The sequence below is a fragment of the Humulus lupulus genome, chromosome 6 (assembly GCF_963169125.1).
Source record: "Humulus lupulus chromosome 6, drHumLupu1.1, whole genome shotgun sequence".
In the NCBI taxonomy this organism is placed as follows: domain Eukaryota; kingdom Viridiplantae; phylum Streptophyta; class Magnoliopsida; order Rosales; family Cannabaceae; genus Humulus; species Humulus lupulus.
In genome coordinates, this window is record NC_084798.1 from 6,023,499 (window position 1) to 6,040,995 (window position 17,497).

General features: G+C 44.0%; 1 protein-coding gene across 1 annotated transcript; it reads left to right on the top strand.

The window, feature by feature from the left end:
• Positions 1-16,267: 16,267 nt before the first annotated feature.
• Positions 16,268-17,061, top strand: LOC133784580 (uncharacterized). Its single transcript, XM_062223874.1, has 2 exons — positions 16,268-16,552; positions 16,648-17,061. The coding sequence occupies exons 1-2, from the start codon at positions 16,268-16,270 to the stop codon at positions 17,059-17,061; spliced, it is 699 nt and encodes a 232-aa protein (XP_062079858.1).
• The last annotated feature ends 436 nt before the right edge of the window (positions 17,062-17,497 follow it).

Here is a 17,497-nt window from a genome sequence, read left to right on the forward strand (position 1 = left end):
GAAAATATTTGAATATCCTTCAGCCAAAGGCTTAGAAATTGGTCAACAAAGCTTGATTGAAAAAAAAAAAAAAAAAATCAAATAGAACCCTAACTTCTAACTCCCTAAATCTCGTAACTCTAAACTAACCTACAGTAAAATCAACATATCTGGAGCTGTAAGACTCCGATTTAGAATATCTTTATACTGTTAGAAAGCTAATTAAATTATATACAACTTTTTAGAAATAATATTTTTCAAAATTCATAACATAACTAGGTCAAAAATAGGTCGGAAGTTACAGTACCCTAAAGTTACGAAAAATCTATTTAATTATCTAAAGCACAAATAAATGAAATATATAAATCACAAATAAATAAAATTGTGACAAATGTCAAGCTCCTAACAAATTCTGGTGAAGACTAAGTCTTATATTTCTCTTATTTTATCATTAAAATAATAATTCCTTAATAATCATACATATGACAAGTGTCATATTCCTATTGGTTCTATCCAAACCTTAGGAATAACTATGCTCATGACCAGTGTCACATTCTTATTGACTCTATCTAAACCTTAGGTTATAATAATTATCATATTAATAACCAGCAATATTAATCAAACATTATGTTATAATTAATATTCTTAAACTATAGGTTAAACTTATAAAATCCATAACTATTGCTAGGAGTTTCCAACTAAGTCCCGGCTTGAACCAAAATCCACAGTAATGAACATACTATAACTAATACTAGCTATTACTACTACTACTACTACTACTATCTAACTAGCTAAATAAATTCTGGGACTCTACACAAACCTAGAGATCTCTGAATTACAAATGCTCTCAAAACCAGAAAACTTTTCTCTCTAGTTCGCTTTGCTAATCTAACATTTACCTAAAATAATAATAAAAAAGCAAATATAAAAACCCCTTCCCAAAAGCCTAACATTGACACACCCTTCCATAAATTTAATAAAGGGGACTTTACACATCTATGCACATTAAATTAAATAATTACAACTTTGTTAGAGATAAAAATATATACCCAAAACATATTAATTATTTTTATATATAACCGACTAACATACTATGGTTAATTCCTTAAAATACTCACTAACATACCAACTTTATTAAAATAACATAGTTAACCAACTTATTATTAATTCATATAACTAATTATTTACTTTATTTGGTTTTATTATTAATAAAGAAACACTATGGTTATACTGCAAGATTAGTGGAAAATTAAAAAACAAGTAGTCATCGACTGCATAATCCAAAGAGGTGAAGAACAAGCATTTTGGATACTGTTTGGTAGTTGTTTATTATTTATTCTAAGCATATCCTATTTGTTATAATGGATATAACATATAGCTTATTTAGTCTCATTTTTATTAAGAATATGTTTATACTATTATTATCTTTTGATACCAAAAAGTAGTCTTTGAGACTCTGTTGGATACCTAACAACATCTCTTGTAAGTATGATAACAAAGTGTGACGCCCCACATCACTATGGCTGCTTTCTGGAATGACGACTGGCCCTACAAACCAACACGAGTCTTTTCAGCGTGCTTTGTCCTCACTCACATGCTTCCTAGGAAAACTTTCCAGGAGGTCACCCATCCCTAGATTACCCCAGGTCAATAGCACGCTTAACTTTGGAGTTCTCAAGTGATGGGCTACCGAAAAGAAGATGCATCTTGTTGATATAGGTAGTACCCATCAATCTATTTAAGCCCTCTTCAACTGTGTAGTCCCATACCTACACAGTCTTAGAATCATCACACTTGACCTTCCCCAGGCGGTGTGGGATTGCAAAACTTACCCGGTCTTTCCCCTTACGGATCACGGGATTCTGACTGTCACACAAAGGGTAGTTTATAATGTTTAAATGTTGGATACTAATAGGTAGTTTTTTTTATGTAATATATATCACTGAGTATATAATATAAATTTATTGTTGGATTTATACTGCAACGTATTTAAATGTTGGATACTAATAGGTAGTTTTATTGTTGCTAATATATATAGTTTGGCTATTAGCAACACAGCTCCATTTTTGTACTATAGTAACCAACTTGAAGAGTAATATAAAGACTGAAGATCATAAGCTGCCACCAAGTAGTCCAATATTGAGCAAAAAAATCAATTTGGGTACCATTTGGTAGCTTTTTAATATTTCTGTTGACCCAGATTTTGGTCAACTGACACGGAGGCAGAATATGCTTGATGTGAATGAATGCGTTGAAAAGAATGTGATGACAAAAATAATAAGAACACGGTATTTTATAGTGGTTCGGCCCCAAGATCTGGTAATAACCTACGTCCACTTAGATTGTTATTGATGTGAGAATCAAAGGAGTGATCAAAGAACTAGGGTTCAATGAGTTTCGCTAACCTTTGAAGAACAATACAATATTTCAAATAGAATTACTCTAGTCTCAAACAATTCACAAGCCAAAAGTCCCTTCCTTGAGCTATCTTTCTCTATTTATAGGCTCAAGGGGGGATTACATGAATTTGTTACAGATATTCTCTCCTAAATAATCAGATACTAGGAGATTGTGGGAGTTAATTTCGGGATATACAAAGATCTTTATAGAAACATCACGTTGCATGCGGAACCTGCGACCAGACTGGTCGTAGGTAAGACTAGGCCGCCTACTGCTTATAATATGTCTTCTGGTCGATATCTTAGCAGAGTTCCTCCAAGTGTCAGCCACGTGTCCAGGAATCACTTGCCACGTCATCTATGCCAGTTTTTTGGATAACATTTGCCCCTAAGTTTATTTATTACGAGCAATAAATAAACTTTTGAGGAAACGACCCTTCGGTGACCCCGCCATACGTGTCAGAACCCTTCGTGTGTTCTTGGAAAAAGCAACCTACTCTTGTCCAGTCATGACTTTTCGGTTCCCCAGTAATAATTCGACGGCTATCTCGCTTCCCCATACTTCGAAAAAGGGGAAACTGATGATTAATCCCTTTTAATGCCACAGACAAAATTCATATATAATCATCTCCGAAGTTCTCTTTTTCTTTTTACGCACGCCATTACCCTTTCAAGAAACCCTAAAACCAGAGCTTCCATTTTTTTTTTTCCGGAGACCGTCCTCCTGCGCTTTCAAGACTCGGCCTGAGAGTTCCCTGATCTCCGAAAACTCCTATCAATCTTCACGACCTTCTTTCTGGTAAGTTTTTGAATCCTTATGCTTCATATTTTTGTAATGCATGCTTCTGTATGTTGACTGTTTGAGTTTATCTACTTCTCGGTTGAGATGCTTATTAGTAGAATGTCTTGTGGGTGAAAAAAGTTACGAGTTAGTTTGATAGTTGGGATCATGCTTTTTAGGACGTAAAACCGAAGTAAAAATTTGATTTTTAGGCCAGCCGAAAAATAGGTTTTTCCCGCCCTAAGGGGAGTTGAAAAAGCTTTTACGAAAAACTTTTTGCTTTCACCCTTTGATCCGTTTTTCAAACTGTTCGTGTGAAATTTTTTTAGCTTTTGTTAGAATGTTGCTGTATAAAAGCTTGACTTTTATACTCGAACAACGTTATTCTAAAAAGCCTTAAAAATTCTCTATCCTCACCTCCCCATTCTTCTGTTTGCAGACTTTAATGCCAGATTTGTGGGGAGGTGAACGACCCATCGACAATGATCTCCTTGCCCAGCTACTCGAAGGCGAAGAACAGCCGACTGATAGAATTCACGAGATCCCTTTTTCACGATCTTCCTCTAGACCTCGTCCATCTCCTCCTCAAATGGCCCGTTCTAAATCCTTAGGCAAGAAAAGACCCAAATTCGACGATAGTCCAAACTCTTCTGCCCTGCCTGATTCACCAGCTAGGGTTCCTTCGACCAGTGGTCGAGAAAATCCTGCTCCTGACCCTAATATCCAAACTAGAGCCCGCCCTCGCCATCAGAATCTGCCTGATGTCGAGTGATATTTCTCCCCGACCAGCCAGGTGACTCCTCGGATGCTTGCTAACTACCTTAGGAAGTATCCTCTCACAGGGGTCAACCTCAAAATTCCTGCTGCAGACCAAAGAGCTAACTTCCCCGGAGGCGTATACAATGCTTGGTCTCGGTATCACATAGAGGCGGGGGCTACCCTCCCTCTACATCCTTTTTATCAGGGGGTGGCTAATTATTTCGATGTCGCCCCCTTCCAAATTACTCCAAATGGATATAGAATGCTGGCCGCACTCTATATCCTGTACAAACTTAAAAAGTGGTCAGAACCTACTCCCCACGAGGTCAATTATCTCTTCGACCTCAAATCCAACCCTCAACAACATGGGACGGGTTTCTTTCACCTTTGTCACCAAGAGACAAGCCGGACGTTCCTGAGTGACACTACGCATATATCCAACGTGGGGCAGTACAGCAAGGATTACTTCCTCACTCCGGACATGATCAGCAACAACCTAGCCTTCGCTCGAGGAGGTAAGTGTTGTTTTCACTGGTCGATTCTTTTTATCAACGAATTTCCCTTCATTTTTCTCAAATTATACTTTGTTTTTCAGGCCCATGGTTACGTCCGGCCCCAACACCAGACATGGTGTTGAGGGCCAACGCATTGGCCAGGATGATAGACGCAGAAAAAAGCGTCAAGTCCCTGGTCACTGATGAAAATCTGAGGCTATCTAGCCTCCTGGCTCCTCTCCATGAAACAAGAGGACCTGTGGTAGCCGACGCCACTGCCGAGGGGGATCCTGAGCAGCAACCCCCCATGTCTCCTCCGCGCAGGAGGCCGACGGGGGTTACCATCAGGGAACCCGCGGGCAATCCTTCCACAGAAAGGCCTTCTGCACCCCAGGGCAAGGGGAAACAAAAGGCCAAAGAGCCGATTGTGGACTTGGGGGAATCCTCCGATGAAAACGGTACAGTTATTTCGCTTTTAAATAGCTTGCCAATTCCCTGTCACTTGTTTGACGGGGAGGGCAACTTTACGTATACTCCAAATCTAGGGCCAGACTTCTTCGTGCCAGATAGTGAGTGTGTGACTAATAGAGTCAATAGTATAGCGACCAGTAGTTGTAGCTCGGGTATTAACTTTGTGACCTCTTTTATGCTTTATAAAGAGTTTTTATCTGCCTTTATCTTACCATTTGCATGTGTTTACTTGTATGCAGATATGGCCACTCCCAACATCTTTGATTTATACCAGGCTGAGGAGGAAGTAGAAGTTCCTCTGGTTCGGCGAAAGACGTCCAGGAGGCACAACGGCGAAACAAGCCAAGGACCTCCTTCCAAGAAGGGTCGAACAGAAGATCCTCCCAAGGACACGCCAACTGGGCAAACCTCTGCCCAGCCTTCGGCTCCTGCTGAGAAGGAAACTCTGCCTGCTCCGACGAATCCTCCGCCCACAGCTGCCAAAGAACAAACCCAGCGGGACAAAGCTCTTGGGGACAAGCTCTCGAACCGCGCCTTACGAGCAGCCAAGGACCGCCTTGAACACATCATGAGGTACGACCGTTGTAAGGACGCGATGGCTGAGGCAGAGACCATGGGGGTCGACCAGATTCTGAACAGGGCCCTAAATGAAATGGCTAGCATAAGCCCTTCTCATCTCTTTGGCTTCCATCTTTTATTTTTTGCAACAAATTCTAACTTTATCCTTTGTTCACAGGCTTTGCTGACTGCAACTGCCGCTCGTACCCGCGCCCAAGCCACCATCGACCAGGCTCGGGCAAAGGCCATCGAGAGGTACCAGGCGAAAGCAGTCGAGGAGCTTCAGGCTGCAGAGGCCAGGCACGTGAAGGAGTTGGAGGTGGCCACTCAGCAGAGGGATGCTGCGGTGGCAAATTTGGCGAAGGCCGAAGCTTCGAAGGCAGTCATGAGGAAACAAAGGGAGGAGTATCAGGAGGCCAGTCGAGTCCAATATCGAGAATGCAAGAGACTCGGCGAGGAGCTCCAGTCCAAGGACAAGGCCATGACTACTCTTGAGAGCCAAGTAGAACAGCTGAAGCTTTCCAATGCCAAAGATCTGGAAAGGTACAAGAATGCGACGCTCCGGTGTTTTTACAACTTCTGGAAACACAACCAGGGCGCCAACTTCGACTACCTTTCAGAAGATGTTAGAAATGCTGAGCTGGCCCGCTGCACTGCTCGATTGGCTGAGAAGAGGCACGAGCAAGGATCCTTGCCTCCCCAAGCATCGCTGGCGCGGAGGAAGAAGGAGTTGTTGAGGATGCGACCAATCAAAACACCAATAAAGACCCTCCTGCTCCTACTGCCTCTTGAGCTTTTATTTTTTCTTTCTTTTTATTACACGACCCACGGGTCGTGATGTAAAGACTATCTTTTTTGAATTTGCTGCATGGGCAGCAAACTTTTCCTTTTATTTGAACAGTTACATCCAAGCAGTTATGCTTGCGGTGTAAAAGATTGCTTTATAATGTTATAATATTTTCATTTACTATAACATCTGTCCGTATGACCGAACTTAGCATAGTACTTTGGCTTGATTTAACAAAATATAAAATTTGAAAAATACTCTAAGTACCTTAGCATGCTTTCACTCATTTTGTTCATGTGTTTACATACCTTATGGTACACTTTGCTATCGATGTGCCTTATATGCCCCTCAAGTGATCGAGGAGCTTTAGGTCCTTGGTCACTTGCCTTGACCATGACCTGTTCGAACATTCCTTCTCGGGTAGAAACGTAATACTTGTAATACAACAAAACAACACACGTAATGAACAAATACTTGTAAATATAAATTTACAAAGGTTGGCAAAAATGACTGGCTGCGCACAGTCCCTTATAATCTTGTATTAAAAATGGACTAAACATGTCTTTACGAGTGATCCTAAAATAGGATCTTACATATATGAGCGATTAGCCATACAACGTGGCTAACCCTCTTTGCAAAACTTGTAAAAAGTAAAATTTAATACAAGCCAGTCCTTTAAAAAGGACTGTTCACTGATAATACTTGTGCAGGTGTTCTCCATTCCAATAACGTGGAACGAGATCTCCGTTTAGGCGTGCAAGTTTGTAGGTGCCCGGATGAAGGACTTCTTCAATCTGGTAAGGTCCTTCCCAATTAGGTCCGAGTACTCCAACAGTGGGGTCGCGGGTATTTAAGAAAACTCGTCGCAGCACCAAGTCACCGACGTTGAATTTTCTTTCTTTAACTTTGGAGTTAAAGTACCGGGCGACTTTTTGCTGGTACGCAACAACTCGGAGTTGGGCCTTCTCCCGTATCTCGTCAATTGAGTCTAGGGACTCCATCATCAGTTGGCTGTTCTGGTCCTGGTCGTATGTTAGGCGTCGATGTGAGGGGGGATCTAATTCGACAGGCAACATAGCCTCATATCCGTAGGCTAAGGAAAATGGGGTATGTCCTGTCACTGTTCGGTGAGACGTTCTATACGACCAGAGGACTTCAGGCAACTACTCTGGCCATGCTCCTTTGGCGTCTTCAAGCCTCTTCTTTAGGGTGTCCTTAAGAGTTTTATTCACGGCCTCGACCTGCCCGTTTTCTTGGGGATGCGCAAATGACGAAAAGCTTTTGATAACTCCATGCCTTTCGCAGAAGTCGGTAAATAAGTCGCTGTCAAATTGGGTTCCGTTGTCTGAAATGATCTTTCGGGGCAAACCATACCGGCAAACAATGTTCTTGATGACAAAGTCAAGAACTTTCTTGGTCGTTATGGTAGCAAGTGGTTCAGCCTCGACCCATTTGGTGAAGTAATCAACTGCCAAGACTGCGTACTTTACTCCGCCTTTCCCTGTAGGCAGGGATCCAATCAAATCTACTCCCTATACCGCAAAAGGCCACGGAATTTGCATCTGTTTTAACTCGTTTGGAGCTGCTCGTGGAATCTTGGAGAACCTTTGACATTTATCGCATCTTCGTACAAACTCCATCGAATCCTCGTTCATAGTTGGCCAGAAGTAGCCTTGCCTTAGAATCTTCTTTGCCAAACTCTGCCCCCCAGCGTGATCCCCGCAGAAGCCTTCATGCACCTCTTTCATGAGTTCCTTAGCTTTTTCTGGTGTAACGCATCTGAGTAGTGGCATGGAATATCCTCTTCGGTACATAACACCATCGACTAGTATGTATCTAGCGGCTTGCCTTTGTAGAGTTCTGGCTTTGTTTCTATCTGTTGGTAGCACACTGTTTTTCAGATACTCCAAGTAAGGTGCCATCCATGTATCCTCCAGTCGAATTTCCATACTGGTTTCAACCGCTTGTATGCTTGGCTCACTCAATCTTTCTACTGGCACAATGTTCAAAGTGTCAGCATCTTTCGCGCTCGCGAGTTTGGCTAAGGCGTCTGCGTTTGAATTCTGATCCCGCGGTATTTGCTGGAGGGTGTACTCCATGAACTGGGCTAGCAGGTCTTTTGTTTTATTCAAGTAGGCCACCATTTTTAAGCCCCGCGCTTGGTATTCTCCTAGAACTTGATTCACCACCAGCTGTGAGTCACTGTAAATATCAAGCGTCTTTATGCTCATGTCTTTCGCCATCCTCAATCCAGCGAGGAGTGCTTTGTATTCGGCTTCATTGTTTGACGCGGTGAAGTCGAACCTGATGGCGTAGTGAAATCGATGCCCTTCCGACGTTATCAATATCACTCCCGCTCCAGCGTGGGATTCGTTGGACGACCCATCCGTGAATAACTTCCACGAAGGAGCTTTCTCTTGAGGCTCAGGGGCACTAGGCGATTCGCACTGCTCGCTGTCTGGGAGTTCTGTGAACTCTGCAATAAGATCAGCAAAGACTTGTCCCTTTACTGCTGCTCGTGGTGAATAAGTTATATCGAACTGTCCTAGTTCGACTGCCCATTTTAATAATTGCCCAGCCGCCTCTGGTTTTTGGAGGACTTGCCGAAGGGGCTGGTCAGTTAAAACTGTGATAGGATGGGCTTGGAAGTAAGGGCGCAGCTTCCTAGAGGCCAGGATTAAGCAATATGCTAACCTCTCAATTGGTGGATATCTTAATTCTGCCCCGACCAGCCTTTTGCTAACATAGTAGACCGCTTTTTGTACGCCTTCCTCCTCTCGTACCAGCATCGCGCTAGCAGCAACTTCAGTAATCGCTAGGTAAATAAACAAAGTTTCTCCTTCGATTGGCTTTGATAAAACGGGAGGCTGTGCCATATGGGCTTTCAAGGCCTGGAAAGCTTGCTCGCAGTCTCCTGTCCATTCAAACTTCTTATTGCCCCTAAGTAGATTGAAGAAAGGGACGCACTTGTTTGTTGACTTCGAAATAAATCTACTTAGGGCTGCGATTCTCCCGATTAAACTTTGTACATCTTTGATTCTTTCTGGCGATTTCATGTCAATCAGGGCTTTTATCTTGTCGGGGTTGGCCTCGATTCTTCTTGAATTTACAATGAACCCCAAAAACTTCCCTGATCCAACTCTGAAGGAACATTTGAGGGGATTTAACTTCATTTGGTATTCGTTTAATACATCAAAGCACTCTTGTAAATCCTTCACATGTCCTTCTATCTTTTTAGACTTTACCAGCATGTCATCCACGTATACCTCCATGTTTACTCTGATCAGCTCCTTAAACATGTGGTTGACTAGCCGCTGGTAAGTCGCACCTGCGTTTTTCAGTCCGAAGGGCATTACTTTGTAACAGTATAAGCTTGTATCGGTCCGAAAGTTGGTGTGATCCTTGTCAGGGGGATGCATGCTAATCTGATTGTAGCCCGAATATGCATCCATGAACGAGAGGATCTCGTGTCCTGCAGTAGCATCGACCAGCTGGTCGATTCTTGGGAGCGGGAAGCAATCCTTTGGGCAGGCTTTATTGAGGTCTGTAAAATCCACGTAGGTTCGCCATTTGCCGTTAGGCTTGGGAACCAGCATTGGATTGGAGACCCACGATGGATAAAATGCCACCCTGATGAACCCATTCTCCTTTAATCTTTCAACTTCTTCTTTTAAGGCTCTCGATCTATCCTTATCGAGCAGCCTTCTTTTTTGTTGCACGGGTGGAAAAGTCTTGTCTATATTCAGGACATGGCTGATAACTGCAGGGTCTATCCCAGCCATGTCTTTGTGCGACCAGGCAAAAACCTCCTGGTTCTTCCACAAAAATTCCACCAGTGCGTGCTTCGTTGTTGGTTCTAGGTTTTTCCCGACCTTTACGACTCTGGTCGGGTCTTTTTCGTCAAGTTGGACCTCTTCCAGGTCCTCGACGGGTCCAACGTTCTCTTCAAAATCCCCAAAGCGAGGATCTAGATCTCCATCCTCACTTTGGGCAACATCCTATTTGGTGACTTCATCACCAGATTGGGCTTGTGTATCAACTGCCATCTGCAACGTATCTGAAGTAGTGCTTTTTGATGTTCCCTTTTTTGCCTTCATAATTGATGCGTTATATCACTCTCTGGCCTCCCTCTGGTTTCCCAACATGCGTCCTACCCCTGCTTCTGTCGGGAACTTCATGGCTAAGTGCCACATAGAGATGACGGCCCGTAGATCAACTAGTATAGGCCTTCCAATGACGGCATTGTACGCCGAAGGACAATCGACTACTACAAACGTAGAGAGTAATGTCCTGGTAGCAGGCGCTGTACCTGTCGTCACTGGTAGTCTGATCGATCCGGCAGGGGCGAGTCCCTCACCAGAGAAGCCGTATATTGTTTGGTTGCAAGGCTCCAGGTCCTTAACGGAAAATTTCATGCGTTCCAACGAAGATTTATACAGAATATTCACCGAACTTCCTGTATCGACCAGCACTCTCTTTACCATCATGTTGGCCATTTGGATGTCCACGACCAACGGATCGGAATGTGGGAACCAGACGTGTTGGGCATCGCCATCAGAGAAGGTTATTTCGCCCTCTTCTAATCGAGTCTTTTTTGGCGCGCGGTCCTCCACATTCATCATCTCGATGTCCTGGTCATGGCGCAGAGTCCAAGCGTATCGTTCCCTGGCCTTTCCGCTATTTCCCGTGAGGTGCGGGCCTCCACAAATGGTTAAGAGTGTGCCAATAACGGGGGCAAGCTACAAAGGTGGCGAACGTTGGCGCGTGGGCGCTTGCTCGTTGCTACCCGGAGCTTCTCGTTGGGAATTTCCCGAGGCCCGGACGTATCTTCTCAAGTGTCCTTGTCTAATAAGGAACTCGATTTCGTCTTTCAACTGGTTGCATTCATTGGTGTCATGTCCGTAGTCGTTATGATAACGACAGAACTTGGAAGTGTCTCTTTTCGACATATCCTTTCGAATGGGGCCAGGCTTCTTATAAGGCACACTTGAACTTGTGGCCTGATAAACCTCTCCCCGAGACTCAACTAGGGCAGTGTAGTTAGTGAACCGAGGTTCATAACGATTACCCTTGGCTCGTTTGTTGTCGGAGGTGGAAGGCTCATTGTGTGCCCATTTTCCACCATTCTTGCCATTGCCGTTACTGTTCCCGTTGCCGTTAGGTTTGGACCCATTGGCGGCCTTGGCGGGCTTGGTAGCTTTCTTATCCTTGCCTGAGGGCTTTCCATCGTCGGCAATGGCATCTTCGAGCTTGATGTAACGATCAGCCCGGTCCAAGAATTCCTGGGTAGTTCTAACTCCATCTTTGCGAAGGCTCTTCCAGAGGGGGGAGCGACGCCTAACCCCCGCGGTTATGGCCATCATTTTGCCTTCGTCGCCCACCGTTTTTGCTCCAGCTGCTGCTCGCATAAAGCGCTGGATGTAGTCCTGCAGTGATTCTCCATCCTGCTGGCGAATTTCAACCAGCTGGTTTGCCTCGGTCGGATGCACACGACCTGCGTAGAACTATCTGTAAAACTCCCTTACGAACATCTCCCAGGAAACTATGCTTGCAGGAGGGAACTTAAAAAACCACTCCTGTGCGGCATCAGAAAGTGTTGCAGGGAAAATCCTGCACCGAGCGTCTTCGGACACTTTCTGAATGTCCATCTGTATCTCAAACTTATTGACATGAGATACTGGGTCACCGTACCCATCAAAGTTTGGTAGCGTAGGCATTTTAAACTTGCCAGGAGTCTCCACCATAGCTACCCTCTGGACGAAAGGAGTGCCTTTCCTCCTATCGTGGTCGATGTAAGATGTTCTTCCCCCGACCAGCTGTTGCACCGCCTGGTTTAGGGCATCTATCTGGGCTTGTACAGCGACAAGAATCGTTGTGGCCTCTGTTGCTGGGGGGACGCTCTCGCCATGCCGCTCGCGGCGATCGTTGAGTACATCTCTCAAATCCTCATCTCTTCTTCGCTGCTCGCTACCCCCGAGCCGGTTGAAGACATTATTTTGCCTGGGCTGCCCCCCAGCATCCCGTCTATTAGGTTGGTCATCTTGAGGTATCTGGCTCCCGCCTCTACCTCTTTCCTCATTCCTCTGACCAGCATTTCCCTTGCCTGAGTCGGCTTCATTATACCCATGGCCATCTCTGAATCTTGACTGGCTATGGTGGGATCGACTGTTCCCTCAATTTCCATCCCTGGCTGAAACGTCCCGAGCGTTAGAGGGTGGCCTGCGCTGGTCGTTGTGTCCCCGTATATTATCATGCCGTGGGGGACCCTGGACCGCCGAGCCTAACTCTGAGTTCCTCCTGTTACCAGGAGGATTCTGACCTCTGTTCGGAAGATTTGGCTCGTCGCCCCTATGGCGTCTAGGACTACGAGGCTGATGCTCGGTCCTATTCTGCCTCTGCTGCGGGGGATTGTCGCGACCAGCTTGGGATGGTGGCTGTGCCTCAGGGTCCAGCGGGACATCGTCATGGGGCACCTGAGGCTGCTCGGGCCTTTGCGGGCTCGAGGGTTGGATAGGCGGGCTAGGATTGGGACCCCTGTGGGGTGGCCCATTCGTATGATGTTCAGGCTGCGAGGCAGGTGCAGCCTGATTCCTAGCCAACTGTAAGGCTGCCTCGAGGGCCGCCATGGCTTCGCTCTGGCGACGGTCCATCTCCGCCTGCCTCTCACTTAACTCTGCGCGCTGCCGTTCGATTTCTTGCTGCTGTCGTGCCATGATTTCGGCAGCACTTTCTTGGCCGGCCCTCAGATTAGCCAGCTCTTCATGCAACGCCCCAAGGGTACTCTTCAACGTTGCGTCATCCATTTCTTCTTCCTCAAAGTCCAAATGTGGCTCATCCTCAGCCACGATTGCAGGAGGAGGAGGAGGAGGCGGGTTTGACGGTGCAGCGGCGACCGTCTGTCCAGTTTTCCTTACAGCTTTTGCCATTGGTTTTTTTTCAACGATGATATATCAAACTCTCAATGAAAGCACCAGAATGTTGACCCAGATTTTGGTCAACTGACACGGAGTCAGAATATGCTTGATGTGAATGAATGCGTTGAAAAGAACGTGATGACAAAAATAATAAGAACACGGTATTTTATAGTGGTTCGGCCCCAGGATTTGGTAATAACCTACGTCCACTTAGATTGTTATTGATGTGAGAATCAAAGGAGTGATCAAAGAACTAGGGTTCAATGAGTTTCACTAACCTCTGAAGAACAATACAATATTTCAGATAGAATTACTCTAGTCTCAAACAATTCACAAGCCAAAAGTCCCTTCCTTGAGCTATCTTTCTCTATTTATAGGCTCAAGGGGGGATTACATGAATTTGTTACAGATATTCTCTCCTAAATAATCAGATACTAGGAGATTGTGGGAGTTAATTTCGGGATATACAAAGATCTTTATAGAAACATCACGTTGCATGCGGCACCTGCGACCAGACTGGTCGATATCTTAGCAGAGTTCCTCCAAGTGCCAGCCACGTGTCCAGGAATCACTTGCCACGTCATCTATGCCAGTTTTTTGGATAACAATTTCTATTTCTATTACTTTTATTTTTTATTTTTCATCCAATCTAATACGAAAATTACAGACCTTACCCATTTTTTATATTTCTTGAAATTGGTTTTAATGATAACATTTGTTATATGAATAGTGACTATTAGTGGCTAAACCATAAAACTTATTTGGTGTCATCTTTAATTAGAATATGTTTATATATCAATATCGTTTAAATTAGTAATGTTTGATACTAGTAAGTATATAATTATAAAAATATGATGTTATATAAGGAAATATATTGAATGTGATATATTATGATAAAAAAAAAAGTTCGTATAATAAATAGGTAAATAAAATTTGATTGTTTGTTCCATAAAAAAGTTCCCTTCTTCTCTCTTGAGGTTAGGGTGGTTCTCCGATAGTCTTTTCGAAGATTCCGGCGGTCTCTTTCTTGGCGAAGTATGGATGATTTCTCATCCTTATATGATACCTTAGCGGTGGAAGAGGATTATGAGGACGAGTTCTGTGATGATTTCGATAAGGAATTATTGGCAAAAGGGGCGAATAACAACACTCGTTCGTTAATAGGGCGGGTTATTTGTACCAAATATGTGTCTCGCGATGCGGTCATCTGTATGGCTGGATTTTATTGGAAAGTGCAAGGAAAGTATGAGGTTGAGGCGTATGGACGGAATATTTTTCTCTTTTGTTTTGCTTTGTTAACGGACCGAAAACATGTGCTTGAAGGGGGTCCTTGGATCTTTGATAGTAACCTGTTGGTTCTTAAAGAATCGGACGCGTTTGTGGATCCGGCGTCTATGAACTTTGACCATGCAGAGTTTTGGGTCCAGATTCATAAGGTCCCAATGTTTTGTATGTGTCAAAGTTGGGGGTTTGAACTTGGAAAATCGGTGGGCACTGTGATTGATGTGGATAATAACTCTTCGGGGGATTGCTTGGGGAAGTATCTTCGGGTCCGTGTACTTGTTGATATCACCAAGCCTTTAACTCGTATAGTTCAAAGGCGCCTTCGGGATGGCCATGAACCGTTTACGTTTCCGCTCCGCTATGACCGACTGCCGGATTTATGCTTTTTCTGTGGTATTTTGGGTCACCCGTTTAAAGAATGTTTATTGAAACCAACTAATATTAGAAAGGATGTTGTCCTTAAATATGGTGAATGGATCCGGGCTCCTGCTCCGACGAAAGTTTCAGGTCCGGGTGCAAAACGGGGTCGCTTCCAGGAGCTGGAAAAGGTGGCCAATGCAGCTGAGCATGGCAGCGTTCCGAATTCTCAGCCTCCTGTGGGCAGAGTCGATCACGAGAAAAAAGGAAAATCTAAAGAGATTGAGTGTGAAAATAGGAAAGTTATTAATTGGCACCCAAAATCTCAGATTTTTGAAGAGAATAATGTGGAAACTATTCCCATATCTAAGCCTGGTCATGAGGTGGCAAATTTGGTCTCATCTTCACCACTTACTTTTTCCCAAGATTTTAAGGAAGCCTACCGATTTTGTTTTAATTCCAAATACTGGGGACCCTTGTACTCCACGTGCTTTAAATAAGGGTGATATGGGTTTGTATAATTCTGGTGGGTTGACTAAAAATGAATTAATCACTAAAGAGAATATTGGGCCAAAGGAGGGTTGTAGTGAGCCCAATAAGGAGGCTGGGCCTTTTGGTAGTCCTCACGTGGCTTTTAATGATCACGTGTATGATCATTTATGTGGGTCATTGCATGGGAATGTGGCTTCAAGGTCTTTAGGCGTCTCGTTCAGCTCCGTTCAAACTAGAAGCTCTGGCAAGGAGAAGAAGAAATCTTGGAAACCGCCATTTCTGTCTTCTTTGGCGGTTAATGCAAAGAGCCCAAAGAAAGTTGCAAAAAAAGGCCAGTCGGAGCTGTCGGAACCTCGCCGGGCAGACTCCTCTATTGCGACTGAGGTTCTATTTTCACCATCTTCTTCTTCTCCTCTACTCATGACTGTTGGGAAAGAAGACCTCAATTTGAATGATGCGGTGGTGCCTGATGTTCAGAGCCACTGAGCATTATGAATTCCCTAGCTTGGAACGTTCAGGGAATTGGGAACGACCGAACGTTTCAGATTCTTAAGTCCCATGTTCTTAAGTTTCGGCCGAATATCGTTTTTTTGTCGGAAACTCTCTGTAATCATTCTTGGCTAGAAGTTGTTCGTGTTCGTCTTGGCTTTGTGGGCAAATTGGTGGTGGACAAAGTTGGTTGTAGTGGTGGTATTTTCTAATTTTGGACCGAGAACGTGGTGGTTGATTTGTTGGGTTTCTCTCGGTTCCACATTGATGTTTTGATCTCTTCTCATTCGAGTTTAAAATGGCGTTATACAGGGGTATCTGGTCAACCTGATCATAGTCTGAGGCCAAGTTTTTGGAAGTTATTTTCTCAGCTCGCGGATGGGTACCATTGGCCTTGGTTGTGTGGTGGTGATTTAAATGAGATTTTATTCTCGCATGAGAAGATGGGAGGGGCGTTTCGAGCTCCTGGGCTGATGGAATTTTTTTGAAATGCTTTGTCGAGTATGGGACTGGTTGATATGGGGTATGAAGGCTCTCCTTTCACGTGGGTGAAAAGGAATGGAAATAATGGTATCATCCAAGAGCGGCTTGATCGTATGTTATGCAACGAACAATGGATGGACCTTTTTCCTTGTTCTTCGGTGACTCATTTGGCGTTGTGGGGCTCGGATCATCGGCCTATTCTAACTACGATTTGTCAAGAGATCTATACTCCTTCCGGAGCTCATTCGAAACCTCGGTTTTTCTTTGAAATGGCTTGGGCTAATGAACCGGAGTGCGCGAAGTTGGTTTCTTTAGGATGGGGGACGCCTCGTGAGGACGGCATGCCTTTCGCAACGCATTTCTTCCGTTGCTGGTAATCTTTCTAGCTGGAACTTCAAAGTGTTCAAGCGAACAAAGGAGGCAATTAAAAAGAAAAAAAAAGGAGCTTATTCAACTTGAAATTATTAATGATGAAGCTGCTTGGAAAAAGTATAAATGGGTGGAAAAGGAACTCGATATTTTGGTTTATAAAGATGAGAAATATTGGGCTTCTAGATCCAAGTCCTCTTGGTTAAAAGTGGGGGATAAGAATACCTCTTTCTTCCATAAATCTGTATCGGCCCGCAAGAAGAAGAATGTGATTAAAGGTGTAAGCAATGGTGCTAATTCTTGGGTGGTGGATGCGAATGCCATTGAGCATGAATTTGTTAGCTACTTTGACCATTTGTTTACATCTGATGCTCCCCCCATTAATGATCTTAATCGGGTTTTTGATCTAGTGCTGCTGAAAGTTTCGGCGGTTATGAATGCTTAACTCCTTCGGTCGTTCTCCGTCGCGGATGTTAAGAAGGCCTTATTTAGCATGGACCCTTATAAGAGTCCGGGCATGGATGGGATGGGAGCTGGGTTTTATCAGAAGTTCTGGGATTCTATGGGTCCGGATGTGTGTAATGCGGCTCTTAATTTCCTTGATGGTAATGGTTCGTTGGAGTGTGTGAATGGAACAACCATTTGCTTGATTCCTAAGGTCAAAGATCCCATGAAAGTTACTGATTATAGGCTCATTAGTCTATGTAATGTGGTGTATAAAATAATAACTAAAATGATGACCAATAGAAAGCGAGAAGTATTGGGGGAGGTGATTTCTGAAGAACAAAGTGCCTTTATTCCTGGCCGACTCATTACTGATAATGCAATGATCCGGTTTGAGTGTCTTAATCTTATCAAGCGACACAAGAAAGGTAAAACAG

What these genes read in the sequence shown, in the direction of transcription:
- LOC133784580 (XM_062223874.1), top strand. Translation starts at nt 16,268, where the DNA reads ATGGGACTGGTTGATATGGGGTATGAAGGCTCTCCTTTCACGTGGGTG. An exon ending in AACCGGAGTGCGCGAAGTTG is followed by an intron (nt 16,553 to 16,647) that starts GTTTCTTTAGGA and finishes GGAACTTCAAAG; the next exon opens with TGTTCAAGCGAACAAAGGAG.